This window comes from Numida meleagris, chromosome 1 (assembly GCF_002078875.1).
Source record: "Numida meleagris isolate 19003 breed g44 Domestic line chromosome 1, NumMel1.0, whole genome shotgun sequence".
NCBI lineage: Eukaryota > Metazoa > Chordata > Aves > Galliformes > Numididae > Numida > Numida meleagris.
In genome coordinates, this window is record NC_034409.1 from 52,342,454 (window position 1) to 52,369,620 (window position 27,167).

Consider the following 27,167-nt stretch of genomic DNA (forward strand, 5'->3'; position numbering starts at 1 on the left):
CACAAAGTGAATAGTTAAGCATCCTACAGATACACAAACCATTTATCAGTCTAAAAGACCGCATGACCTTTGTTTAATCCCTATTGCAAAGCCCTACTTTACCTCGCTGTTGCCATTCTTTGCCAGTTCTGCTGGAGCCACAGTGCTATCTGGAGCCTGATGAACTGCGAGCCCCACATGCTGTTTATTTGCTGTTTTGTGACCATTGCCTTAAGGAACGTGATTTCAAATTTCATGGTGCTGCAGCTGCCAGGGCAGCTTATCCTGCTAACGTTAGACAAGGGGCAATTCCCACACTTAAGGAATCTTGCTATATTTGATAAAGAAATTCAATGTGTGAGTAAAGGAGGGCTCTATTTCTCTTTTGCTGCTAAGTACAGGATTTAACCTAATCAACAATTCTCTGGGGTAAGAACCTCACCCTGTGCAGTGGTTTTCGGTGTTTTGCTTTGTGTTATGCTTGGTTTGTTTTTTTTTCAAGCCTGCAGGGTTTCTTTCCCCCTCCCTCTTCATGTATTCAAGATGAGAGAAGCTTCAGTGAGCACAGCTACCAGTACTCCAATTTATTCAGCAGCAACCTCTGTGGACTGCAAACAGCAGAATGCAATTCTGCTTGGATTATAAAGTGTAGATAAGTAATTCCATCCTTAATCTATCACTGTCAATGCAGACAAGGGAAGGACTTTTACCTAGAAGAAATCAGGCAGAGGAAAAAAAATAAAATGTGTGGGGCAAAAGGACAGCTGAAATAAAGTGAGGATACAAGTCCCTGCTGCATGCTAAGTCCATACAGAGGTAAGCAGGAAAAGAGGGAATGAGACAAAAGACCAGGGTGCTAGCAGAAAAGTAACAAACATGATACAGGATATAGCCACGTTCAAAGCAGAATTTCTCAACAGAAATGAGAATTACACCTTCAGCACAGTCTATGTCTTCTATTACATTGTCCCCAGTGTGAAATGGTAGAAATGTTTGAGACCTTGGTAAATGCTGATGGATACTACTTTACATTTACATTATCGACATGATCAATAAATCTTAAGTACATCATAATGAAGCCTCAAAGCCTTCACATACAAACCTGTCAGTAAGCTGGGACAATATTACAAATATACAAGAATAATGCAAAGGTTGCAAAAATAGAACAGAATCACAGAACTGCAGGGGCTTGAAGGGACCTCTAGAGATCATCTAGTCCAATCCTCCTGCTAAAGCAGGTTCCATGGAGTAGATAATAGATAGTTTGAATATCTCCGGAGAAGGAAACTCCACAACCTCTCTGGACAGCCTGTTCCAGTAGCTCTGCAACCCACAATGTATAGAAATTTTTCCTCGTGTTCATACAGAACCTCCTATATTCCAGTCTGTGCAAGTTGCCCCTTGTCCTAATGTGGGGCACCACTAAAAAGAGCCTAGCCCTAACCACTTGACTCCCACCTATGAGATATTTATAAGCATTGACAAGGTCTCCCCTCAGCCTTCTCCGGACAGAACAGTCCTGGGGCTCTCAGCCTTTCCTCATAAGGGAGATGTTCCAGGACCTTCATTATCTCAGTGGCCCTCCACTGGGCTCTTGAGTAGTTCCCTGTCTTTCTTGAACTGGGGAGCTCACAACTTGCCACAGCACTCCAGATGTGGCCTTTGTGGGAGATGAAATATTGTTTTTGCATAAGTAATGGAATGAGATGTTGTTTCCACTTAAGTAATAGAATGCTGTACCAAAGGGACATACCTCAGAACCCGTGATATGTATAAGTTTTTGCCTACGGTTAAAGAATAGCGTATGTGCACTTTTGAGAGATAAAAGGAGAGTATGGCTGGCGTGTTAATTTATGTACTCTCCTCCCCTGGGGAAATTGCTGGGGAGGGCAGCCAAATGTAACCGCTTTAAAACATACATTTGCACCCAGAACTGCACCAGAAGAAACAAACTTATCCAGCAAATATACATCAGGAGATACTGGCTTGGCGACTAAGTCATGGACTCTGCTCACTTGGAGAGACAAAGATGGACTCTTGTCAACTAGACGCTTAGGGGATGTGCATGTGATATGCAAATTGGGAAGAACGTGAACCTGGAAGCTGAGGAGGGACTCAGCGTCAGGAACTAGGAAATATACGAGCTTGTTTTCCTTGCAGAAGGTCTTTCCTCCCCAGGTGTAGGACTCTGCACTTGCTCTCACCCCCAACCCCTAACGACCAGTGGCGGCACAAGGCCCACCCGCCAAGCAAACGGGTATAACACCCCGAACCATCTGGCCTCCAGTGAGGCGCATGCGCAGGAAAGGATCCCGCCATGCATGTGAGTCAGGGCACTCCTACACGGAAGATCCCATTGCTTGGAAAAGGGGTAGGTAGGAAAAGAAGGCTTCTCGTACTCACTCTCGCTTGTCTTTTTGCTCCTTAGTGCTTCCAAACTCCTATTATGTAGCCTTTTGCCCACAATTTTTTTATTTTCTGTTCTTTTCAAGGTGAGTTAATTTTGGCTACCTGGTACTGTCCCCTGTGCTCTACCCAATAACAAGTCGGCCTCGCTTACGTAGATAGTTGCTGGGCAGACAACACCCCGCCGCAGCCCTCCGTACCACAGCTGCACCGCCCCCTGAGCGCTCTGCCCCGCCTTAGCCACAAGAAAGGCCGAGGACTCGGAATCGAGTGACAGGACGCTCGGAGGGCGGGCAAAGACTCATCTACCAATAGTAACTCCGGGTCGCCTTGACGAGCAGAGCTCACAGCCAACCGGATTGAGCACGCTGGAGGAAGGCGGGGCGCCCCGTTGCTAGGGCCGCGCTGTTGCTAGGGCCGCGGCAGAGCGCTGTGGCGGCAGCCGCTGCCTTGCCGGCCCGCCGCCTCTGCCTCCGCCTGGCCGGGGCGATGGTGAAGCTCTCCGCCAAGTGCCTGCTGGCAGGTGAGTCCGGCCTCCTCCGCCTCGCGGGGACAGCCAGGCCCCCTCAGCGAGGCGGGATCCCTGGGAAGGAGGTGGCGGCGGGCCCTGCGGCCTCGCAGATCGGCAGAGGCAACAGAAGAGGGGTGGGCAGCACCCAGGGGGACGGGGCGGTTGTTACCGCCTTCCCAGTTGGCGTGGGAGGGCGTGAAGCGCGGTGGGATCGGCTGAGAAAGGGCAGGGTCTGAAGCAAATGGGTGCGCGAGGCTGGTGGGAAAGGAGAATTGGTGCGGAGGGGGAGGGGGGCTCGGCTCAGATATAGCGGGATTGTGGGAGTGTGATGCACACAGAGCCCCGGCGAAGAGGATGAGAAGGAGAACAAAGCATCACTACTTCACAGAGGCTTCTTTTTCCCCAAGCGAACTGGAGGTTAATCTGAGAAAAAAAAGTGAGGTGAAGACACCGCTTTATTCAGTCAGGATGGATTAGAGAGGTGCTGAGAGTAAATGCAGCCGACTGTGAATGCTGCAGGAAGGAAAGGCTCCTCACTGAGCGCATGGTATCAGCCAGGAGCACAAAACCAGAAAACCTAGGTGTGCAGACAGCTCTCGGGTTTAGCTCTTTGCTCCAAATTTGTTTTCTTTCATCCAGAATTAAACCTTTGTGGATTATTTTGTTGTTGTTGTTTTTTCCTCAGGAGTAGGTAACCGTCAGCTTGCACAAAGCCGAGTGCAAGCTTTGGCAAAGGCAAAGAGTGATTCTCCCTGCTGCCCCTGTAGACAGTTCCTGTGGACAGCATGAGTACTTTACCCGTCTTCAAGATTTGAAACTTGCACATCACTTCCCATTTGGAAGTTTCCAGGTCCCTATGTAGGCTTTGTTTAATGTTTCCAAAGGCTGATTCCATGACACTACGGAGCTCGCATAGGTTTTCTTTGTGTGACTCAGTTATGTTCTTCATCTCAGCTGGGTTTGAAGCTGCCCTTTCAATTCTGTTCACAATGCAAACAACAGAAATGCTCTGTTCCATGTCATAGAATCAGATTCCTTTGTAGTGCTCCTAAGTACTAGGACAGTATCTGTATCTTGTTCAAAATAATTAATGCAGCAGACCGGGCAAAATAACTTCTTTCCTTCAGGAGAGATGACTATAATGAAATAGATGTAAGAGACGAGAAACCACAACAACCTAGAGAGAACAAGAGAATGCAATTACATTCGTAGGAGCAAAAACGTCTGAGGCAGATCAAGAAACTCTTGTGTACCTAAGGAATTACTGTGAAGAATAGAATGGCTGACAGTATTGGGAGCTGCTATGAGGTCAAGAAGAACAGCAGAGGGGAAAGGACTTTTGTTAGCAGAAGAGAGGCTATTAACTTGACAATAGAAAGCGATTCCAGTGTTATCTCAAGGGTAATTTACTGACACAGACGAAGATATTGTTTGAACTTACTTTGGAGACACCACGAAAGGGTTTTCTTTGTAAAAAAGATACTTGTCGGTAGTAGGCATTTTAGAGACATGCAACAGTTTCTGGCAGAATAACAGAAATATGGACGGAATAAATTCGGTGGGATGCAGTATTTGCAAATGAGACCAAACTAAATGAAAACTGCGAGGAAACTTGAGAAAGAAGTGTAATGATGTAATGGGCTAAGAGAATGGCAAAGAAGAAGAAAAATGAGATTAAAAAAAAGCTGAGGCTGTCAAAAGAAAAGCAACACATTCGGTTAGAATTTGCACTGGATGTTGAAAATAAAAGAAGCTTGCACAGTTTGTAGCAGTGTGTGTTTCTCTATTTCATTTTACAAAGACAGATCTAATTATCTATTGAAATACAGAATAGCTTCCACTCAGAACAGTGTTGTCTTCAGCACAAGCTTGAACTGATCAGAGAACAAACAAGCTGATTTACCAGATTTTCCTGTCTAAATATTATGAACCCAACTCAGCTTAAAGTAAGCAAGCATGTTAAAAACGTTTAAACAAGAGCTGCATTTGGTTAATACATCTAGGAGCAATTGTTAGTATCCAAAATACTCTTCTTTGAAATATCCTGTGAGGAGGTAACTTTCCGAATCTCCTTCTAAACACCATCTATGAAGTTTTAATAGGGCCAAAATGTACCTCTCTCTGAGTTTGTTTATTACCAATATAACAGAAGATTTGTGTTCCAAGCTTGACTATCATGAATGTTCCTTTCAGGGTAAAGCTAGAACACTGAGATACTTAATTCCTGTTTTTTGTCCCTTTGAACTATCCAGGCTGCTGAAAGAATATGTGAAGAGAAGATAAGCTCCCTGGGAACATTAAGTTAACTCTGTTTTGCAAGGGCTGTGGTCTGTTTTGTGGAATGATTTGGGCTTACGTGAATTCCGCAGTTCTCTGCGGTCACTTTAGGTCTTGCAGAATATTGTAACAGTGGGCCAAAGAAGGGCAGAAATTTGCCCAAAGTGTTATGCAAGTGACACCAGTAAACCTTTGTTCTAGAGGAGCAGAAACAAAAGCCCTTTGGTTTGCCTTCCTCACAGGGATGAATCAGCAGGCTTCCTCTCCAGCCAAGTGACATTTGCTTCTGTTATGCCCAGGATGCAACTAATGAGCCACCAGCAGCATTGAGTCAGCAAGAGCTGCTCACTTAGCAGGGTCAGCAAGAAGAGTTCATCGAGGAATGTTACCAGATTGAGCAGCTTTGTTGTATCTGGAAGACCCGTCTCTCCACCAAACTCAGTATAATACTAACAAGGATTTGAATTTGCAGAAATGTGTGTTTTAAGGAGAAGAAACAGCATATGCAGCCCAGTCTCCCTTACGATGTCATTTTCTTTGTGACACCATACCTGGAAAATTTGAGTTCTTAGGTAAAGGCTATAGGGTAGATTTGTAATCACAAATTCTAAAACCAGCAGCAATTAAACCCCGATCTGGGAACTCTTTACTATTGTTCATTGAGCAAAAACCTGATTTCAGCATTAGTATGCATAATAACAATATTTATTTCATTATATGGGTAGTACACTTCAGATTATTTTGTGACAGTTACCTTGCTTGCATTCAGAGTTGGAGTATTCAGTGTCTCGTGGCATAAGATAGGAATGGAACTGAGGGAAAATAAGATTCTCTAAGATGAAATAATTTCATTATTTTTTAAATCTTTGGTTTTGCAGGTGATCCAGCTGTGGGGAAGAGTGCTTTAGCCCAGATGTTCCGCAATGATGGGGCTCATTTTCAGAAGAACTATACATTGGTAAGTGTAAGTTACACAACAAACTCAATCTGCTGTCTAGCAACTTTTCTAAGTTACATGAGAGAAAATAAGAAGCCCTAGAACAAAATAAATAGTGTGATTTGTTGAGGCATTCAGTGTGGGTCTTACATAATTTTCTTTGTCTTGCACCTTTGAGTCTGAAGAGAAATGATTTAATCTTCTGTAAGTTTTTACATTATGTGGGTGCTGGTTTTGAAACAATGGAGAGTAAATTAGTTAATTTTTATAATTTTCCTTCTGAACCAATATTTTCATGAGCTTTTGTGGTGGGAGAGAGTTCTCCCCTTTAGGAAATACTCTATGAAAAAGCATCACTGAAGGAGAAAGCTCTTAATTCGAACTATTCAGTGTGCATGTGGACATTGTGCTTATCACTATGCAAACATGAAGATGTTCTGCATATCCCCGAGATAATTATAATCTGCAGAAACTGTTCCCAGATGAAGAGGATACAGTTTGCAGTCTTTCAGTGAGATAATCAATGGTGATGACTAATCAGAAGCAGGATAAAAATAAAAGTAAATATAAGTAAAGTAAAAAAAGGAAAATATGAGTGCGGGGGGGAAAAAAATAACCCTATATTATGTTTATTCATTGAAATAAAGATGGAAACCAGAAGTTAAGGATGGAAATAGAACAAACAAACAAGCTACAAAGGAGAATGAGATAAAAGGTGGAAGAGGCACAAATAACCTCAGTCCCATATGTTAGCTGATCACATGGTTGGTGCAGAATGTTCCGAGGCTGCTTTGGAGCAGCAGTGTGACAGTGAATGTAGCCCCACAGATTTCAACTAATACGTTAGTATACAAACAAAGCTCTGAACACTGGTACTCTGTCTTTTTCCGATTTGAGCAAATCTACACAGCTGTGACATGTAGGGAGGACTGTGTTACCAAAGCCATAAGGAGCACTGGTGAGTTCCCAGCAGTCTCTTTGATGGGATTGTAATGATTTGCAAAAATTGCCTCAATCTGATGCATAGTTGGTATGCACTTGGACAGGCTCTTAGAAGCTCCTCTGATCCCTGTTTTCCTGATTCTTCTTGACAGACAACGGGCATTGAACTGTTGGTGAAGGCTATATCAGTTCCAGAGACAAGTGATAGTGTGGTGAGTTTTTCTGTGACATAAATTGGGTCAGAAAGAGACATCTGGAGCTCAAGCCTCACTTTCCATCTCATTCCGTTCGAAGATTGCACTGTATGTTCATAAGGCCATTAAGTTGCATTAAGGAAATGAGACTGGTCGTGTGCAATTTCTTATACTCCAGGGTTAGCTTAATCTTAAAATATGTTTTACATAGTTGTGTCCAACAGGACATCTTAAACCAAAGCTGTTGCAAGCACTTTTTGCTTTCTGTTCTGTCTTTTAGGACAATCGGGTTTAGTTCATGTTTCTTAGAACTATGGAAGATGAAACTTATCTGTTCCTTTTTCTTAAATACCCTACACTTCCACTACTGCAATGTGGACATGTGTGTCATTTTATGGAAATAGTGCAAATCAGCTTTTTACTGTCCCACTCTTCCCAGTGCTCTGTTTCTGGTAGAGGTAGAAACAAGGCCTAGGGCCCTGGACGTAATCCTTTTATCATTTATATGTGAAAAATAGCCATTTCTTTTATCATACTGTCTGAAAATCGAGTTATGCACAGTGCCAGGAGCATGTCTCTTAGGGACATGAGACTGCCGTACTGAACAAAACACAGGGATGGCAAGTTCCAGTATTTACTTTCAAAACCTTTCTCTACACTGCAGTATTCCTGGCAAGGGCCTTCTTTCTGCTTCTGCTTTCAGGAATTCTTCATTTTTGACTCTGCAGGAAAAGATCTATTTTCTGAGATGCTGGAGAAACTGGTAAGTGTTATGTAACAGTCCTCTTCTTCCAAAGGAGTGCTTTTGCTTTGAAGATCTGAACTCCTCAGTCTGACAGATACAGCAAACTTTGTCTTTAGTGTAAATGGGAGCATTTGCCTCAGTTGCCAATGCTTCCTGTTCTACCTCTCTGAAACTTGTAAGAGAGCTAGAATAAATACTTTTAAGAGGAAGGAAGGCAGATAATCCTTCAGCTTTCTTACAAAAGAAGTAGAGATTTTTAACTGAGAACAGCTGTGTGCTTTTGGTTAAAGTTATTTCTATTTCTAAGAAGTACATCTATTTTGCTGCTACTTCAGCAGTGATGTTTTTTGTGTTGTAATGATATCTTGATACAACAGGACACATTTTTGTCCTTGAGCGTAATACTGCCCTTGATTGTTACTTCTTTTTCCTTCAGTCATTCCTGTCTTTACTGGTACGGTTCTCCATTGTGCTATCTCACTCGAAAGGCAGAATCAGTTAATTGATATGAAGTTTCCTAAGACAGCTAAATCAACCTAATGGTTCACTGCTCTACAAGAGGCAGTTGCACTGCTGCCCTTGCACCAGGTCTGATTTGCAAGGGACCCCTCTGGAAGCTGACTCAGCTTCTCAAACTGGCAGAAAACCTTTCTACTTCTTTTCTCTAGGATTAATTTTGTGCTGATTGAGCATGAAGAATCAGCTTCCCCGGGAATAAGATGAGTGCCAGAGCTGGTACAAGTAAAGGAGCAGGACCATAAAGACAGAAATGAAGAAGGAAAGCAAGACCATATCGCTCAGTGCCAGCTATCCATTTAATCAACTCAACAGAGATGTGAAACCTCAACCCGGGCATAGGTTTCTTGTGTATTAGGCTTTTTATTTTTATCTTAGCATCTGTGTTTGCCATGCAGATGCAGACTGGCTGTTGACCGCATCGGTTTCATTAGAGCTGACAATGTTCCTTTCTTGCTGTGCAGTGGGACCAACCAAATGTCCTGTGCCTTGTGTATGATGTCACTAATGAGCAATCTTTCAACAACTGTGCCAAGTGGCTGGAAAAGCTGAGGGCACAAGCAGTTGGAATGCACATCCCAGGTAAGAAATGGATGATATTCTTGCTATCTGCAACCCTCTTGTATGGCAGCAGTTGCTTCTGTTGAGCTGTGGTAAAGAGCATTTAATTTAAGGCAGGTGCAGGCATTGGTTTCTCCAACTCACAGTGCAGATAAAGGCACAAATATATTTCAGATCATTCCTTAGTGGAACCTCTTCTAGATAGTTACATACTGTTATACCTCCCCCCAACCTTTTCAGGTACTGCTGCAGTGTCCCAATATTTACTGCTAACAAATCATCATTTCTGGGTTGCTCATTTTCCTCTGTTGCTTTTTCTTTTCTACAGGTGTCTTAGTGGGGAATAAAACAGATCTGGTTGGTCGTCGAGTTGTGGAACAGAAGCAAGCACAGGAATGGGCTGACAAACATGGCCTGGAATACTGTGAGATATCAGTGGTGAGTATCTGCTTTTTTCATCATCTGTAGAAGTGAGTATTTGTAAAGTTGTCTTCTCTTTCAGGTGAGGAAAAATAACTGGGGGCTCAATTCCACAACTCATCCTCAGTTTTAGTCTGTCTTTTATGAAGCTGCTTGAGCAGAAATAGTGAAATGCCTATTTCATCTGTCATTCACAATTTTCTTATTTCTTTACAGAAGGAGATGAAAAATTTTGAGGCCCCCTTCAACATACTGGCAAAGTCATTCTGCCAGCTGTACAAAGAAAAAGTGGAAACCTTTCACTCACTGGCTTGAGGGCTGTGACTGGGATGGCTTAACTTCTGAGCTTCTTCTAGTGCCCAGAATCCTATTGGACTGGAATGCAGTGAGAGGAAAAAAGATGAGCTTTTTGCTTCTTCACAATCATCTTCTGGTAATTGAAAATAAACTAGAAATAAGTGAGTGGAAAGACACTCTTTTGGAATTGCTACCTTAGCATCCCCTTCATGTCCTCTACCTTGGTTCTCTGCTCACTGAAAGTCTGTTAGGTTGGAGGAGGCAGGGAGTAAAAGGAGGAGGGCAGAATGGAAATTGCCAGGTTTTTGCCTTGACAGTGCCTTGTCTCGTGTCTGAACAAACTTCCTGCTGCTCCAAACAAGGATGTAGATGTTTGGAGGAGGAGAGAGGAAGCTGACAGGAGGATTTTCAACTTTAGCAACCCGGCATTGATACATATGTTGCAGGGCAGGACTGATTCAGCCCTACTACCTGCAAAGCATTTTCAGTAGAAAGTCTGTGGCTTAAAATGAACACGTAGTATCTCAGATGTGCGAGGACTGGATTGGATTTAGGTGTATATCTGGGAGTGCCTAGAGTTTGAGGCCAATTTTAACAGTGTTATTCATATCAGTTCTAGGACTGATACAGTGATGACTAACACCTCTTTGTAATGCCTAGAATCTAGTTTTCTTCAACGAGGCTCTTCCTCTGCCAGTCTGTCTTGCATCTGTACCACTGTCACTTGGTAACACAGTGCCCTCTGCTGGCCCCAGGTCACAATATTTCCGAAGAAGCTACCTCTTGAAGCAAGCAGGACTTTATACAGTCTTAAAAAAGCTGGCTTATCTGTAAAATGGGGTCCTAAGGTGAGAATACCTCTTTTATTCCAGGGGCAAGTCTAAAACCAAAATTGTCTTTTCTTCATGCATTTGTTACTTTATTTGGTTTTGTGTCATTTTGTATCTTGTCAGCTGAATTTAGCAGCATCATGTTCTCATTAGGTTTAGTTCTCAATCCCTTACTAGAATCAGTCGTCTTTGTTGTGAAACTTTCCCTGCTTATCCTTGAATTTCAAAGTACAGGCTGTGACTCTGATTTCAATAGTGGAAACAAGACTCAGGAAGCGAAAGACGAACTGGCTAAGTTACTTTGATTCAGCTGTGTATATAGCTGGAAGTTTTGTATCAGAAAGGGCAAAAACCTAGGCAGAACACTCTGCATGAGACATTGATGTTGCATACGTAAGAACTGCTAATATTTGCTAATGCAGTATGTGGAAGGATCCATGGTTATTTATTGCCCTGCAGACCTTACACTAAAGAATTCAAAACTGTAACATTTCTCCTCTTCCAGAATTATTTTAGCCTCCCTTGGGTAAGGAAGGCTAATTTCTGAGGGGAATAAACACCGAGGAGTTTTTCAGGCAAGCTTTTCAGGAATCTGTGTTTCAATGCTTTTATACGTATATTTTATAACCACTTTTATGCCCAGTGCTAGGAATATGACTGCAGATGTTGTAGCAGAGTTTATGAAGCACTTCAAGAGTCTGGAATATAGCAGCTGGGCTCATTTCACTGGCAACACTATGTTGATGCTGGGAATTAGCTAGGGAGCATGAATATAAGCTAAAGAGGTTAAGCAGGCGCTGAGCCTGCTGGAAAAGAAAATAAGTAGGTTTGTTGTTGTTTTGTTTTGTTTTTCACAAATCCACGTGGGAAAAAAAATGACAGAACTGGCTGGGAAAGCTGTTATTGCAAGAAAAGGAGGACTCCTCCGTGGGCTTAGGGTCACTAGACACAACTCACCTTTTTTGGCTTGGATTGACTTTATCTTACATGGGTTGCCTTGTTAATCCTTGCGGTGTCTGTTGGTTTACACAGGCTGAATAGAAGTTTGCCTGCAGATGCTAGTACTTCTGACTATTAGGAATAGAAGTTATTTTGGATGTTGAGCTGATCTGAAGAAGGTAGTTCATTCCCCCCCTACTTCTAATGACGATGTGATTGCAACACAAGACAGATACCTTTTCATACTGAAAATAGCATGCCAGGTGTGTCTGCCACCTGCGGTGTGGTACATGGGGGTGGGCGGTGAATGCCTTGGGAATGGGTGATGAAATGAATCCTGCATGATCTTTAACCAGTGAGTTCAATCTCTCTGCACCAGAAAGACTTCCCATAACTTCAAATAAACAGTCTAAATGCACCATAAGATGAAGATTGGTGAACATTGTTTTATTAAATGAACACAAAAGCTAGTGGATCTCACTAAGGGAGTGCTGGTGGTGATTTGTGATTTATTGGGAAGCTGCTTTTGATAGGTTAGTGAAGAAAAATGCATCCCATGCAGGGAAAGATATATTGCCTGAGAGAGGAAATGTATAATCTAATTAGCTAGCAGTAGGGATTCACCCACTGCCCCTTTCCTTCTTTCTGCAGGCCAAGACTAGAATTAGAAAAGAGGTTGTGTCTAAAACATGTAGCCCACCTTGCTCTCTACAGCACTATTTCAAGCACTAAAGTAGGCATAATTTAATGTCCTTCAAAATGGTATGTTTGGCCATAACCGTCTCCATCATTCTGAATGCGTTTTAAAAGCATAATATATTGTCCTTCTTAGCTAATAGGCTATGTAATACCAGCATGATGCAGGTGATGCTATTTTCCTAGTTTATTTGTGACCTTGGTTATAGAGACTAATGGTGAAGGGTAAGTGGAGACCGTGAGAGTCACATATAAACAGGCTGTGGAAAAGTTTTGTCTACAAAGTGAGGGTGTTTGTTTGGTGCTTATGGCCCTTGCATCTCCCTGAATTACAAGTGCTGTGGAGGACAGTGGGAGAAAGGCAGAAAGCATGTCTGCTGACCACTGTTGTCTTCTTATAGCTCCTCTACTTTGTCCAGCTATGTGATGCTGCAAGTGCTCAGCATGCATGTTTGCAACCCAGAAGAGCCCTGATTCAACCAGAACTGAAATTTCAAAAGAAGGGAGAGGAAACAAGCAGGCCTTTATCCGTCTTTAAGAAGTATGTAGTCCTTTTTCCTGCTTGCTTTTTTGATTACGAGAAAAAAAAGTCTTTCCTCCTCAGAGTTCTTCCTTACCTTTCCTTTGGTCCTCAGTTTTCATGTTTTTTGCTCCAAAGAAACCTTGTTACACTTGTGCCTTGCTCTATATGGTATGATACATCACCAGCTGATTTTTTAATGTTTTACAATTTCTCCACTGACTATTCCCAAGATTGTAAGACATTTTGTGTTAGAGAAATTAATAGGTGAAAGTGGAATTTTAGTCAAGTTGTCTCAGAAGAATGCACCTTGTAAGCTGACTGACATTCTGAAATTTTACTGGAAATGCATTTTTGTAAAGTTGTCTAATTAAGGATGCTTTCTTAGTTTTGTTTTGTCTCGCCAGACACGTTCTACCATGGAGTGAAATGCAGGATGTAAAATTCCAGGAAGATTAATCTTTATTGTGGAATTTAATAAGAATTTCAAAGTTGATCATACCATGATAAGATCTGTTCAATCTTAACAATGGAGTGGTCACTGCTGTTCATAATAAAGCACCACATATACTGAAATAGGGCTGTCAGAACAATTTCTTCTAGAGATCTGTTCATTTTACAGACATAAAACTTAAGAAAGAACATCTTTTAGAAAACTGATCTGATAAAGGACACTATTTGGTCCAGAGTTATTTCTGATATAACTTCAGTGACTTGAAGGGCTGGATTTAGTCTCTTATGCCAATTGAATCCCTTGGGTAAGCTTCTTTTCTTTACCTTCTATACATCTTGGACCGATCTGACCTGATAGCAAAAGACACATGATGTTGTTGAAAATGAAATACTGCCTTGGGGCAGAAGGATAAACTGTGGCCTCCTGAGGTCTTCCCAGCAATACTTTCTATAATTCTATTAGATTAAGTGGGGAAAGAAGTAGTGTGGAAAGCATAAAACAGGCTAAGTCATAAACTAGCAATTAAAGTTGGAGCTGGGCCGGGCTACAGCAGAAAACGTACAATCTATCCCAATTAAGAGCTGTATCTCAAGAGAAACCAGGAGCCTGACGCAGGTGCTGACAGCAGGGAAAACACTGCATTTCTGTTCTGTAGGCAGCAAATGCTTTTTACTGGTGCTTACACAGATCCATGGGGGTCCGTACCCTGCTCAGGACTGTGCTCTGCTTTTAATAATTACTGTATCTATGATATTCAGCTGACAACTGCTTGCAGTTGTTTTCTCATCTGCCTGTTTAAAGCCAGCGGTGTGATGGCGGATCTCTATTAGTAGAAGGAGGATATGTCTATTCTAGACACCATCTTTATGGGACCCCTCTCTCTCTCCCTGTGTTCACAGTCTTTCTTTTCCCATTTCATCTCCACTTCTTGGTGGAGAATAGCCACCTCTGCTTGTTTTAAGCAAGCAATTTTTCCATCTTGCAGATGATACTCTGTGGTCCTGGGGCTAAGAGATTTCTAGGACCTTCTGCAGCAGAGGTGGATTGCAAGCAGGAAATATTCAAGGGCCATGTTGGCCCCCTCAGCGTTTCTCTTAGCCTGAGGGCACATCATCTCTCTGCTTCTTGCATCCTATTTTCTCCTCCTGCTGTCATCTTGCCTTGAGAACAATGTCTTCTGTGCCAGTTGCCCTTGGCTCTGTTGACCCGGAACAACAAGGCTTGGGGGAGGGAGAAAGGAGAGAGCATCTCAATCTCGAGTCCTTTCGGGTGTTGTGAACTCTTAGGTGTTGTGACTCCTTGTTGAAATCATCTGAGAGATGGGGATGTTGCTCAGTCTAGAGTGTAATTTCCTGGCAGAAGACCCCCAGCTGAGTCCCTGCAGCCTCATCTTGGCTCTTCAGATCTTGCCGCATATAACTTTCGTAGACGCTGGCTTTTCTCATTCTGACTTGGAGTTGTGGTTGTTTGTTTTTTTTGTTTATTGTTTTGTTTTGTTTTTACTCCTTGGGGGTCCTTTTCTCATTCTTCTGACACAGCTTCACATATTTCCTCCCCTAGAGCTGTTTTGTCAAGAAAAGTCTGGAATTGCTCTCTTTCCTGGTCTCTGAGATCTAATCCAAATTTGGCAATGTTTAAAAGGGAAATGTGACAGACCCTACATGTCAAGCTGGGGTCAGGGATGGGGTCAGTTTGATGAGTTTCCCTCCAGCCAGATATGCATCAGTTGGAGAAATGTGGAGCCTATGATCTTTCTGTACAAGTACTGGAAAAATATACAATGTGAAGACTTTTAGTTAGGGAGTGTGAGCAGAACTGGTGAGCCACTGTGTCTCAAACAGTGGAAATGCAGGAGCAGTAGGGGAATAGCAATGTGCAGGAGAGTGGGGACTATATTCCTTCATGTAGAGCCCAAGGGGTTTGCAGAGGGAGAGTGGGAAATATGGATGGAAAGACCTAAGGCTTTTCCTGGCTTGTAGAATTATGTATGGAAATTAAGTGAGAGGAAAAGTAATTTATGCTTGAGCTGTTGAGGGAAAATGAGGATACAAGATAGTGCTGAATGACACTGCAGGTTGGAGAACAGGTGGTAAGAATAAATAACTGAATAGAAATTTTCTGGGCCAAGGTTGGTTTGGGGGATTCAGCGCCATGATGAGTAAGGTCAATGGTAGCCATGAGTTTAGGTTCAAGATAAAGGGTTTGCAGTAGACAAAGGCAGGTTGAATTAAAGTCTGCATGACAGAGCTGATGCTGGAGTTTGATACAGCAATAGTGAGAACCCATAATGGTAAGCCTAGGGGTAGTGGGGGGAGATAAACACAGCAAGCTGTGATGCTCTGAGGAGCATATTCAGGGGAGACTGGAAAAAATAAAGCAGGTAGACTATGGACGCTATTGGACTAAAAGGTTGGAAGAATGTGAAGAGATATTGGAAATTCAGATTGAGTGCAGTTCTTCGATGGGATTTCTGAGTGGAAGGAAATAAACACCTACAATTGCCTACAAATTTTTGTATTATTTAAAAAGAAAAAAAAAAACATTAGATTATTTTACCAGAAGCTGGGGTGGTACACTTGCTTAAACCTTTCATCTGGGGGGAAGAGGAGGGAGAAACTACCACATAAACTTATGTATAATTGTGCTGCACCATATATAATATCCATCCATTCAGAGAATGGAAAGAGAACCTTCATCTCATTTGATCAAGCAAAAGTGACTACTACAACTTCAGGACTGACATTTCACAACAAAAACTGTTCATGAGCAGTTAATACAGCAGAAGACCTCCCGAAAATACCAATATTAACCTCAAAAAATACAAAAATGCAATGTGTATGTGGTCGATGTAAAGCAGATGATAGAGATCAACCCTGTTTGTGAATTTGCTACTAACTACAATAAAAATGCCTTTAGCTGTGAATGAGTGGAATTTCTTTTCTCTCTTGGTTTCTCTTAACTTTTGCTAATCAATTTTGATTCTTGTGAAGCATCACTTACTCTTAGTATAACAGTTGTGTGTAGCCATTGTGTGCTATTTCTAGGTCTTTGATTTTGAATGGCTTCAGTGTGGGGGCTGAAACTGGAAGTGTTGGAATTCACGTTGCAGTTGAAGTGTCAGGCATAAAATGCAGAACAGTGCGTCTAGGAAAGACCACTTACAAGGTTAAGATAATGCTTTTCAGTGCTATTGTCAGCAGAGAGGTATCAGGCTGCAAGGGATGGGAAAATGTTAGATGAGTTAGGAATGCTGGTAGGTTATAAACAGGAAACAATTGTCATTTCTTGGAACTGAGTTCAATACAATGCTGCATGTCTCTGGATGCAGGTGGCGGAGGAGGTAGCAGAAAACGTAAGGGAGCTTTCTTGGACAGTGTCATGAAACTGGGAAAGGGCAGGAGGACATTGCCCAGGGAGGTGGTTGAGTCACCATCCCTGGAGGTGTTCAAGAAACATTTAGATATAGTGTTGAGAGACATGGTTTAATGGGGTTATTGGTGGTAGGTGGATGGTTGGACTGGATGATCTTGTAGGTCTTTTCCAACCTAGCTAATTCTATGATTCGATGATTCTGGTATGGACACAGAGTAATGCAGCTTTTTCTGCCGTTTCTAGTTTCTGCACCCACTCAGGCCTGGGGATATTGCCTTTAAGTGGACTGAGTCATTGGTGGTGATGGCCCTTCTAGCTAAGACTGCCAGTAGGGTGGCATCCTTCTTCACCATGACAGAGGTGATCACTGGATGCCGCTTGGTTCGCAACCATTTTGATATCTGATTCCTCTATACTGTCCACGCCTCTTGCCTCTGAATGGTCCCTGCACATGGAGGTCTGATTGCTGCTTGTAGCCATACATCCCCACAACTCTGATATGCTTCTCATGCTAATACCCCTTCTCCCCCCATTACCTTCAGACTCCTTAAATCCTCACATATACTCACCTTTATGGGGTTATACACTGATGTCAGGAAAAAGCACTGGTCTTCCTGTCCACTACTACCTTCCCTTACCCCTCTGTTCTCCATCTGGTGCTAGGGTGGAGCTTGTGCCTAGTTCATCCAGCTAGTTCTGGCACAAAACTGGACTGGTATAGGAGCGAGAGGGCTGTGCCCATGTTGGATGCGTGTTTCTTTGCGGGTGAGGGGCATCCGAAGCAGGCACCCTTTCCTCCTTTTATCAGACTGCTCTCATTTATTACACCATCTGTTTTCCCAGTGCCAGAGATGATGCTGGGGATATGTGACTTGGGGCACTCAGGCAGAAACTGGCCTGCACAAGGCCGGCCATGTGTTTGCCTCCTAGCAATGCAGCGGTCAGCAGCAAATTCTTTGCCGCCGCCTCCTCTCAGTATGGGAGAGAGCAAGCGTGGGCCTGGGTGTGTAGGAGACACAAAGAGATAAAATACGTGAAGGAGCAGGGGGAGGCACGGGTGGGAGATGGACTGGGGTATCAGCTAGAGAGAACTGTGGGAAGGAGGGACAGACAGACAGATGGGCAGAGTAGGGGAGAAGGCAAGAGGAATGGATTGTCAGGAGGGAAAGACAGAAGAACTGGTGTAGGGACAGACAAAGAAATGGACTGGCTGGGGGACAGTGAGAGCAGGGATGCAAAGGGAGGGCAGGCAGAGTTGGCTGATACGTAGTGGGGAGAGAGATGGATTGTCTGTGGGAGAGAGATGTGTGTCAGCTAGGTACTACGGTAATAGGTAACTGGATAACTACAGAGACAGAGATGAAGCGATTGCTTGTGTGTGTGTCTGTGTGTTTGTATATGCCTGTGTCGGGGGGAGCTGAGTGAACGACAGAGAGGGAGAACAGCCATGAGGAGAGAGGAAAGAGATAAAGCAGAGCTATAAGAAAGAGCAAAAGAGCAAAGCTAGAGATAAAATGTGGGAAAAAGAGAGATGTGGGAAGGCAAGGCAGCCCTCGGAGTGCAAACAAGAATGGAGATTTGGTGGGGGGGAGAGGAGGGAAGCTCTTATGAGAAGAAGGGAGACTCACAGTGCTAGTACTCATGTGTTTGGGGCTGAGGTTCTCTTACTGGGACCTGAGAGAGGATATAGGGCAGAAATCTGAGCATGACTCCATAGGACTAAAAAGAAGCATTTTCTTGTACGCAGGGCTCACTGCCAATGCACAGAGACCCAGTGGACCTGGGAATGTAAATGCCACTGTTCTAGTGCAGGGTGTTTCCTGCTTGCTGAACTGCAATGTACCTGAGCATCTGCAACCTGTGGACTGCATATTTCCAGTGTACCTGTTTGACTGCTAGGAGCTGTTTATGACGGCAGGTCAGACATTTATTTATCATTTTATTCTCCTTCCTCTTGCCCTTTTTCCTCACAATGTATTCTCAGTGGAAAAGGAGACGTGAAAAGAAAACAGTGCCCAAATTAACAGGCACCTTCTTAATTCTTCTGCCTCATGTCATAGATGCCACTTTGCTTTGCTGCCTGACTCTACCACCACCCCTCTCTTTGACCATTTCTTTTCTCTTCTGTTCTTTGCTGTATCTTTTTTCACCTCCTTCTTTACACCTTCCTTCAGCTTTCTGCCATTTTAATTTTATACTCTTCCCTCTAACTTCACCCCCCTTTCTCTATTATGTTCTAGGCTTCCAGGTTATGTGCCTCCCCTCATTGTTTCAGCTTATTCCTTCTGGTTTCCCTGTCTCTCTTCTTTTGCTCCTTTTAATCTCTCCCTGATTCCTTCATCTCCTCCTGTCTGTGCCTGTCTGCCTGCTTTCTCTCACTCACTGTCTGTCTCTTTTGAACTGGGTTGTGAATTCTGTCGGCATCTGAGTGGGACAAACTGTAAAACTGAGGTTCCCGGAGGGCCAGATTGTGATCATTTTATTTTTACAATGTCCTTGGATGTATAAAGGTGTTTGTTTGAGGGGGAGGAGCAGTGCATGTGCTCCATGTGGGAGAATAGAGGGGAGTGCAGGCCAGAACAAGTGAAGCTTGAAACTAATATAGGTCAGCTGCAGAGAAAGTCCCAGTGGTCTGTGAAACAGAGAAGTGGTTTGACACTTCAGACTGGCTACTGGAAAGATGGCAACTGAACAGTTTTATCCAAATGACGCAAGCAACCTGGAAAAGTGTCCTATGAAAGAGTGCAGAAGTGGTGAGCATGGGAGGAGAGCCAAGCCCTGCAAAGGCTCTGCTCATCTCCAGCCACCTCCTTAACACAGGGAATAACCAGCCTGAAATTCCACGTTCATGCCTCTGAGCTGTCTTCTATGTGCAACCCTCTCACCCTACATGAAATGGGGAACACAGCTGAGATATGCCTCACTGTGCCCCCTGCCAGACCTGCTCATGAGGTCAGAGCTGGCAACAACAGAGCAAAGAGATTAGTGGAGCACCAAGGAGGACTGTACCCCCAAACCCTTGAAGATGTTTGGCCAACCTCTGCTGAGGATGGTGCTGTGAAGGAGCCTCACACTGCTAGCGGAGAGACATCACCAAGGCTCTGAGTCTGGCCTGGTCAAGCTGAAAGAACCAAGTGCTCTCCCTGGCACTGCTGGGAATTGATTTGCTCTGCATAAGAGTCCTCACTCGCCATGATTTTCCACAGACTGTAAACTCTGCTCTCAGACCTTTCCCAGAAAATTTCACAAGAGGCTACTATCTGCAGTGAATGATTGAAAGTAGCAAATCCTGATGAGTAACTTCTGATTTCATTTCTATTAAAAAATTTTTGTTGGTATAAGAGTCATCTGTTAAGATGACGTTTAGATATCAAAACAGACATCCAGATTTTCAGAGTCATTTGGAGCCTCTTCATCTCTGTAAAATCAATGTGAGATGCTGACTGCTCAGCATAACTGAAAATCAGGACAGTTCTTCAATGTCTAAACACGGAGTTAGAAGCCTAAATACACAGGTGTTTTGCTTTCTTTTTAAAATAGGCCCCTATTCTCAAGAAAGGCAATGTCACCTCTCTACAGCTTCTGTTCATGTACACTTTTCTGTGCATCTCCATAATGCTTTGGTCTAGCATCTGACTGTCTTAACTCAGTGTGTTTAAGCTAATTCCTCCATAGGAATTCGCTCTCTGGATCCTACACAGTTACGAAGGTAATACAAAACCAAATCCTAGGAATTCATATGGTGGCTCTGCGGCCACAATATACCAGCTGGCTTCCACTGAAACAGTGTCTGAAGTACAAGTACATTTCATGAGATGCCTCCCTGATGATAAGATACTACAAAAATAAATCCTCATTTTAAAATGAGTTGCCTGTTATCATTGATGTCTGTGGGACCCAGTGATTATGAATTTTCTAAGATTCCGCACTCATTGAGCTCTCAGGTGCTGGGATCCATGTTTCTCTTGATTTGTCCCTCTAAAAAGTCGGAGGGACGATATCATCTCTCCCAGAGGCTAACCATTTTTCTTAATTTGGTTATGATGTTCTTTCAAGAGTCTTTTTTTTTTCTTACTGAGCATCAGAGAAATTAAAAGTTCAGTATTCCTTCCCTGATACCATAAGCTATGTGAAAGAAGAAGAGCTAAGGATGCCCTAAAGAAGACAACTGGCTCTATAGCTCCTCTGCAGAAGGATTACCTGTGTTGTTACCTCCAGACCTAGTTTGTCCCATCCAGGAAGCCTCAGCAATGCTTCTGTGGCTGTTGAGGACCAGAGGCAAAAGCTGGTGTTTAGGATAGACTGTGGCTTTAAATGATAATACTGAATAGATGAGGCTGCATAGGATCCTCTTTGTCCTCATCTGCGCCCTTTACACTGGAAGTAAGTCTGATAGCAGAGAACACTGATCAAGGTCAACATGAAGCATCCTCACTGTAGGCCTCACCTTTCCTCCAGCATTTATCACTGTCCTGATATTTCCAGGAAGCTTCCAAAAACCATCAATTCAGAAAAAAAGAAACCCAACAACTTATCTTTCTCGCCTTATTCTTTACAATTCTCTGATTACTGCTATGTCTACATGAAAACAGGCTTTTTTCTTCTTTAAGAGTCAAACTGCAGCTGCTGCATATTTCCTCACATCCCTGACCATGAGAGGTGGATCTGGTGTGAGTTCTGGTTATAGTTAATTGACAGATGGGCAACAGATTTATTATGAACAAGACCAAGTTATTTGTCCCCATATTTCATGTAGTTCCAGTGAGATGCATTGCTGTACGATCTGTTCTGCAGACCTTTTCCCTTGTGTCTTGACTTTAGAGCAGATTCTGATCACAAAGCCAGTGCTATATTCTTTTTACTAACTTTTTGTGAGGAATATGTGAGTCAGCTTGGTTTTTTTTTTCTCCTCTTATTTGTATCCTTTAGCTCTGCTTTTCAGGCATTCGTTTATTCAGGTATCAAGGCTCTCTACCTCTTTGCCCTGTTTCCTGGAATATGCTTCCAGGACTGGAAGTATGTGGATGTCTGTGAGAACTGTGTATGCCTGATTTTCCACATGGATGGAAAAAAAAAAAAAAAGATTTAGATGAAGAATCTGTGGATACGGAAACGGAGTAGGAATGGCGTATGAATAAGCAGGTCTTGAACAGGATCTCTCTGGGACATAGTTTATCAAGGAGTAAGGTTGTGCAGAGGAATGCATTTATTTACACACAGGATGGACCAGCAAGAAGGTAGCCTTGAATTGTAGACAAGTGTAGAATAATGTGCACTTCAGAGTGGAAAATTATGAGGGACAGCATCTGAGTGAGTAGGGTAGTGTCTTTCGTTTAATGCAGTTAAGCAAATATATGGAATAGACATCCTGATGAGTATGGGGAATTTTCTCACAACTAATTTTCTCTTCTAGTCTTATTCAGTAAGTTTGCATGTGTATGCATGTATATCCTCGCTGAGGATATCCATACTGTAATTCCAGCTAGAGTGACTGGTTAGCAGCCTGCCCTCTGTTACAGTTAATGGGTTGCAGGCATTGATTTTTTTTTTTCTATTCCTATTGATTAGGAGGCTGCTGCCCACACAAACCTCAGCACAGCACGAAAAGGGGAAGAGAGGCAAAACAGTTCTCATCCCAGCAATTCATCATGGTGGAAAATTCATGCTGGGATTCCCAATCTTCTCTCACTATGTCTTTCAAGTAGAGAAGGACACCTTTCCCTTTTTGAAGAATTCAGTCCATAAGGCTCATGAGATGACTTCTTTTTCTTCCTGCCATTTGAGGTAGCAAACATTTCAAAGGTTACCATTCAATGGAAAAAACGTTGTGTGAGACAAGGGAGTCTTGCACTGGAAGCACAGGTGCTTTAGCTTCAAGACTCAGTGTGCAACGTATTTCTTGGACAACCGTCAGCACTCAATTCATTTATGACAATACTCAAATCTCACTAACATCAGTGCATTGACTTTGGCTTTGGTGGGGTTTGTGATTTCAGTGCCTCAGTGCCTTCACAAAGTGTTACATTATAAGAGTGTTATATGGGTAAATGATTATTTTTTTTTTTTGCCAAGTATTTGTCTTAGACGAGGATGTATGTCAGAAACTGAGGGAGTTACATACTACAGCCTTATACTCTCACACTTTGTCCACTTGTATCAAATGCAGTTTTTTTTATGCACTCTTGGGATAGCCCCAGCATCACTTTTATCTCCCTTCTTTTTTTTTTTTTCCCTTCCGATCATAGTTTTATGCTAGAGAAGAATTTCATATCGTATTCAAATATTTTATGTTTACACTGTCTTTTATGTTGATCCTCAAGTTAAAAAACCTGAAGTTAAGGAGAGAGGACCACTGGGCATTTGTACATCTGTATTTATCTCTCTATCATCTCCACATGTGATTCTCTGACAAAACACAAATTTTCTTCTTTCTTCAGTTTGCTCGTTTGTTAAATTGGTCTAAGAAAATCACCAGCATGCGGATATGATGTAAATAATGTTTCTTACATATTTTGGGTCCCCCAGCTTTGAATGCCAGCGATGACTGCTCTGATCACCCTCTTTGCTTGTCTAAACACACAGATATATGGGGTTTTTTTCAGCCTTCTCCAGTGAAACTTCTTAAATATTAATTCCTTTTCTGGATCATATCTCACTTCTGTCTTTCTGCCCCATTGGTTTTCAGTTCTATAATCATCACTCTAACCCCAATTTATTTTTTCTAACATCTCCTCTGCTGGTGCATCTGTCTATTAACACCTCTGCTCTGCCTGCAAATACAACTGCATCAACTCCATCTCTTTTACATCTCATTACAGCAGCTCCTTCTGAGGTGGCCTGCCCAGTATGAAGATTCCTAGATACCAAATCGCTGTCTGATTTTATTCTGAGCTAAAATTCTCCTCTGGAGCACTTGATCCACAGATACTCTATTCAGCTCCATTACCATCCCATGGAGTTGCTTCCGATTTCATGCCCTTCATCTCCCTTCCTGTATCTTTTTCATGCCCCTTTCTTTCCTACAGCACTGCCCCTTCTCTCCACAAATAGCAGCACTCTTGGTTTGCCATTGGAAGCAGACTTCCTGCAGCTCCCTGTCTCATCAGCTTCTCATTTCAAGTAATTTAAAATGTAATTTAAAATCTCTCTATTTCCTCCAGACTATTAATTTCTCTCTCCTTACTCTTCTATAGATGTCATTCTGTGTTGCACTATTCAGTAAGATGCGGCTGTTGTAAAATTCTGCCACAGTGTTTTTAATCTGTATTCTTGTTTTGTATTATCATTTTTAATGATTCTTTGTAGGAAAGATGAAATCTCAGCACAGCATCTAGCCACAGCACAAGCAGTCACACAGGACATTCTGGCATTTGCATTGCCTTTGTTCCGTTCTTCTCCAGTGGCATTTAGAACAACTGTAGAGGGATTATTGTGAATGGCTTAAGAGGATATAAGTAGGGTAGCAGGAAGAGAATTATTTCTGAAAATTGTGAAGTATGAGGCAGGAATTCACCTTTAGTCTTGATCCTGAGACATAATGAACCATCACAGGACCCACTGCTCTTAGCCAGAGATTAAAGAACTCATTGTCCTGCAGACCTGGCCTTCTTATACTGGCAGATTTTTGGGGGAGAATGTGCCCCTATCCTGTTGCTAGAGTCATTTGAAATCAAACTTGTCAAATCTGTAGAAATATATAATAAAGGCAACAATTACAGATTAGTTTGAGGGCCTCTGTTTTGGCCCAGCTTCTGCTTCATCCTCTGAAATTGTCTGAATTAGTCAAATGTAAAGATAAGTAATCCAGGAGTTCCAGCAGTATTTTTCTAGGTATAGATGAAATCTGTAATTTCTCTCTGTGTTTGGATGCCTTGGAAATCCCAGTCTTCTGCAGTGACTGTTTGCTCACTCTACTTGTCTCACTCTACTCAGATACCAACAGAAGCTACCAAAAGACAGCTCCCATTTGTGCAGGCCCACACACCCTGATCTGAAGGGGCATTCCAATTTGTCACAGTAAAATAAACACTTAACCACATGGGCTGCACAGGGGAGCCCTCAGTGAAAATACACCTTCTCTTCCTATCTTCTTCGAGTGACCCTGCTGATTGAGAACAAGTGAGGTTCCATAAGGCCTGAGTCCTTTCTGCCTCCACTCACTCCAGCCAGGCTGCTCTGTGACATTACTGTAAGAGCTGTATTGCACTATTTTGAGTGCCTAAAGTAACTGAGGAGCCCGCTTTGCTTGGACAGATTTCCATTGTGTCTTTCCCTTCCATGTGCTCAGTGTTGGTGCCTGATGGATTTTAGTGCCAGCATAGTCTGCCGAAATTTTTCCTCTTCAGAGTCTTCCAGGCTCCTTGCCCTGCTTTTCTGCCTTCCTTTGAAGAATGGGACCTCAGCGGTGGGTTGGACTTGGAGAGGAATGACCACCAACACAAAAATAAATGGCTCAGAACTGCCAGAATGACACATTCATCCCTTATGCTTCCTTCTTTCAGCAGAAAGCACTCAGGAGCAGAGAAATCCTAGGGTGATCTTCTTTAGCTTCCCTAGCTAAAAGCCTCAGAGAACCTCCTCCTCATCACAAGCCATCCCTGTAGAGCCATAATCTCCCACTGTCTTAGGGGGATTCTCTGTAACTCTCCACCCTTCAGTTGAACAAAGACCAACAGTTCAGAGAGACTGCCCACAGCTACCATGCTCTCCACTATTCCACCAGGCTGAAATACACAGCCCACAAGGGCCACCTCCTCCCTTGCCCATCCTCAGCTGTTTGGCAGCTCAATGAGTGCCAAAAAAAAAAAAAAAAAAAAAGCTTTTTCAAGAGAGAAGGAGGCCAGGACTCTCCCAGGGGGGCTAGGAACTGTGGTTGTACCCCAGCAATGTATTAGTGGGCTCAACCTGCACTGTCACCTGCTTCATCCCCCATCCCTTCTCCTGCCTCCCCAGGACCTGCTGGTAGCAATCCGCATACGGCTGATGCCACAGACCATCCGTGCTTGCTGGTAAACTCCCCACTGTGTTCTCAGCTCCCTGCTGAACAGAGGAAATGCTCAGCTGCCTTTCCTGCCCCCTCCTTGCCTGCTGCTTGCCATAGAGTCCTTCATGTCCAACAGTCCTGGAGGACACTGTTCTGAAATGGCAGCCCCAGGCTGCACCCGGAGAATGACAATGGAGGAGAGAAATGGAGTTATGAAATTACGAAGTGGCTGAAGCCCTCCAACTGGTTCAACTAGCCGGCACCCCCTCCCCTCAGCCCCTTAATTCCCCTAGAAGAGCAGTGAACCTAAAGCAGCCCTTCTGGTCTCTCGTTCACTGAACAATGAATCTGATCAGAGAGAAACAAAATCGGAAGCATCATGAATTAGATGATTTCTTTTCTTTATGATTGCTGCATTAATGAGCAGCTACATGTATAGAACAAGGAGGTGACTAATGTAATTAACCTGATGTAATGATACTGCTGAAGAAGGGAGAGACAGTTATGACATACTAAGATGTTAGCATTGCACAATTTTATACACATTCTTGGTACTATCAAGTTGTGTCTGACACAGAAACTTAAGCAGTGATAGATTTCAGTCTGCATCCATTCATCTCATGCATCTTTCTGTGGAAAATGAGGATTGAAAGGTGGGATACTTTCCAGGTTGAGGGAGAGGAATTCAGTTTGGCGGTCCCTTTCCTTAGCAAAATCACAGTAACAACAAGAAATCGCCCTTTGTCATGAAGAATCTTCCCAAAATGTCTGCTTCTTGAAGCAAGCTATGGGATTTAACAGAAACCTATGAAGAGAAAGTCAAAACGCAGGGATTCGCACAACATTGGTCAGGGGGAGACAGAGGGACGGAAAACGAGCAACACCAAAACATATGCAACTTGCAGCAAAGCCGAGAAGAGTGAGAAGTGAGCACTTAAAAATAATAACGACAACAAAAATAAGATAAATAAAAGCTTATTTTTAAATTACCCTTCCACGTTACATTTCACCCATCTCCTGGGGAGAGAAACGGCTGGCTGAAGTTTTGTACTGGTCTAACTGCGGCGTGTGCGGGTTGTGCTTGCCGCTCTGGGCACGTACGGTGGGGATGCGAAGGCAGCTGAGCTGGGGGGGGTGGTGCGGGTGGGGGCGAAAGGCAGAAAGCGAGAAAGAGGGAGAGCCCCAGCTACGCCTTCCCCCAGTCTCCGGCAGCCGGGGGGAGCTATCCAGCCCGGGGCTGGCAGCGGCGGGGTAGGCACAGGGAGGGGGGAGGCTGCCCCCTCTGCCCCTCCCTGCCTGCCTGCCTGCCTGCCCGCGCAGAGCGAAGGAGGGCGGCTGCCGCCCGCGGATGCTGGGGCGCGGGCAGGGCGGGCGGCGCGGGCGGCGCGGACAGGGGAGCTGTCCTTCAGCACCGCGGGCCGCGGAGCGCCGCTCCGGCACTGCCGCCCGGGGAGCTGTCCTTCAGCACCGGGGGGCCGGGAGCGCTCCTCCCGCGCCGCGGACCGGGGAGCTGTCCTTCAGCACCGCGGGCCGGCGCCGCCGCAGGGGAGCTGTCCAGCGCCGCGCCGCCGCCTTGATGCAGTAGCGG

General features: G+C 43.7%; 1 protein-coding gene across 4 annotated transcripts; it reads left to right on the forward strand.

Moving 5' to 3' along the window:
* IFT27 (intraflagellar transport 27) lies at positions 2,754-26,568 on the forward strand. 4 transcript variants are annotated; one of them, XR_002434955.1, is made up of 9 exons: positions 2,754-2,908; positions 6,052-6,131; positions 7,205-7,264; positions 7,950-8,009; positions 8,972-9,089; positions 9,397-9,506; positions 9,705-9,921; positions 18,344-18,514; positions 22,165-26,568. XR_002434955.1 is itself a non-coding variant. In XM_021386060.1 (7 exons), exons 1-7 carry the CDS (start codon positions 2,875-2,877, stop codon positions 9,801-9,803), a joined length of 561 nt encoding a protein of 186 aa, XP_021241735.1. In that variant the 5' UTR covers positions 2,754-2,874; the 3' UTR covers positions 9,804-16,147. The 4 variants fall into 4 exon arrangements, 1 of the variants encoding a protein (XP_021241735.1); XR_002434960.1 differs by having other exon boundaries at positions 25,549-26,568; XR_002434953.1 differs by having other exon boundaries at positions 18,344-26,568.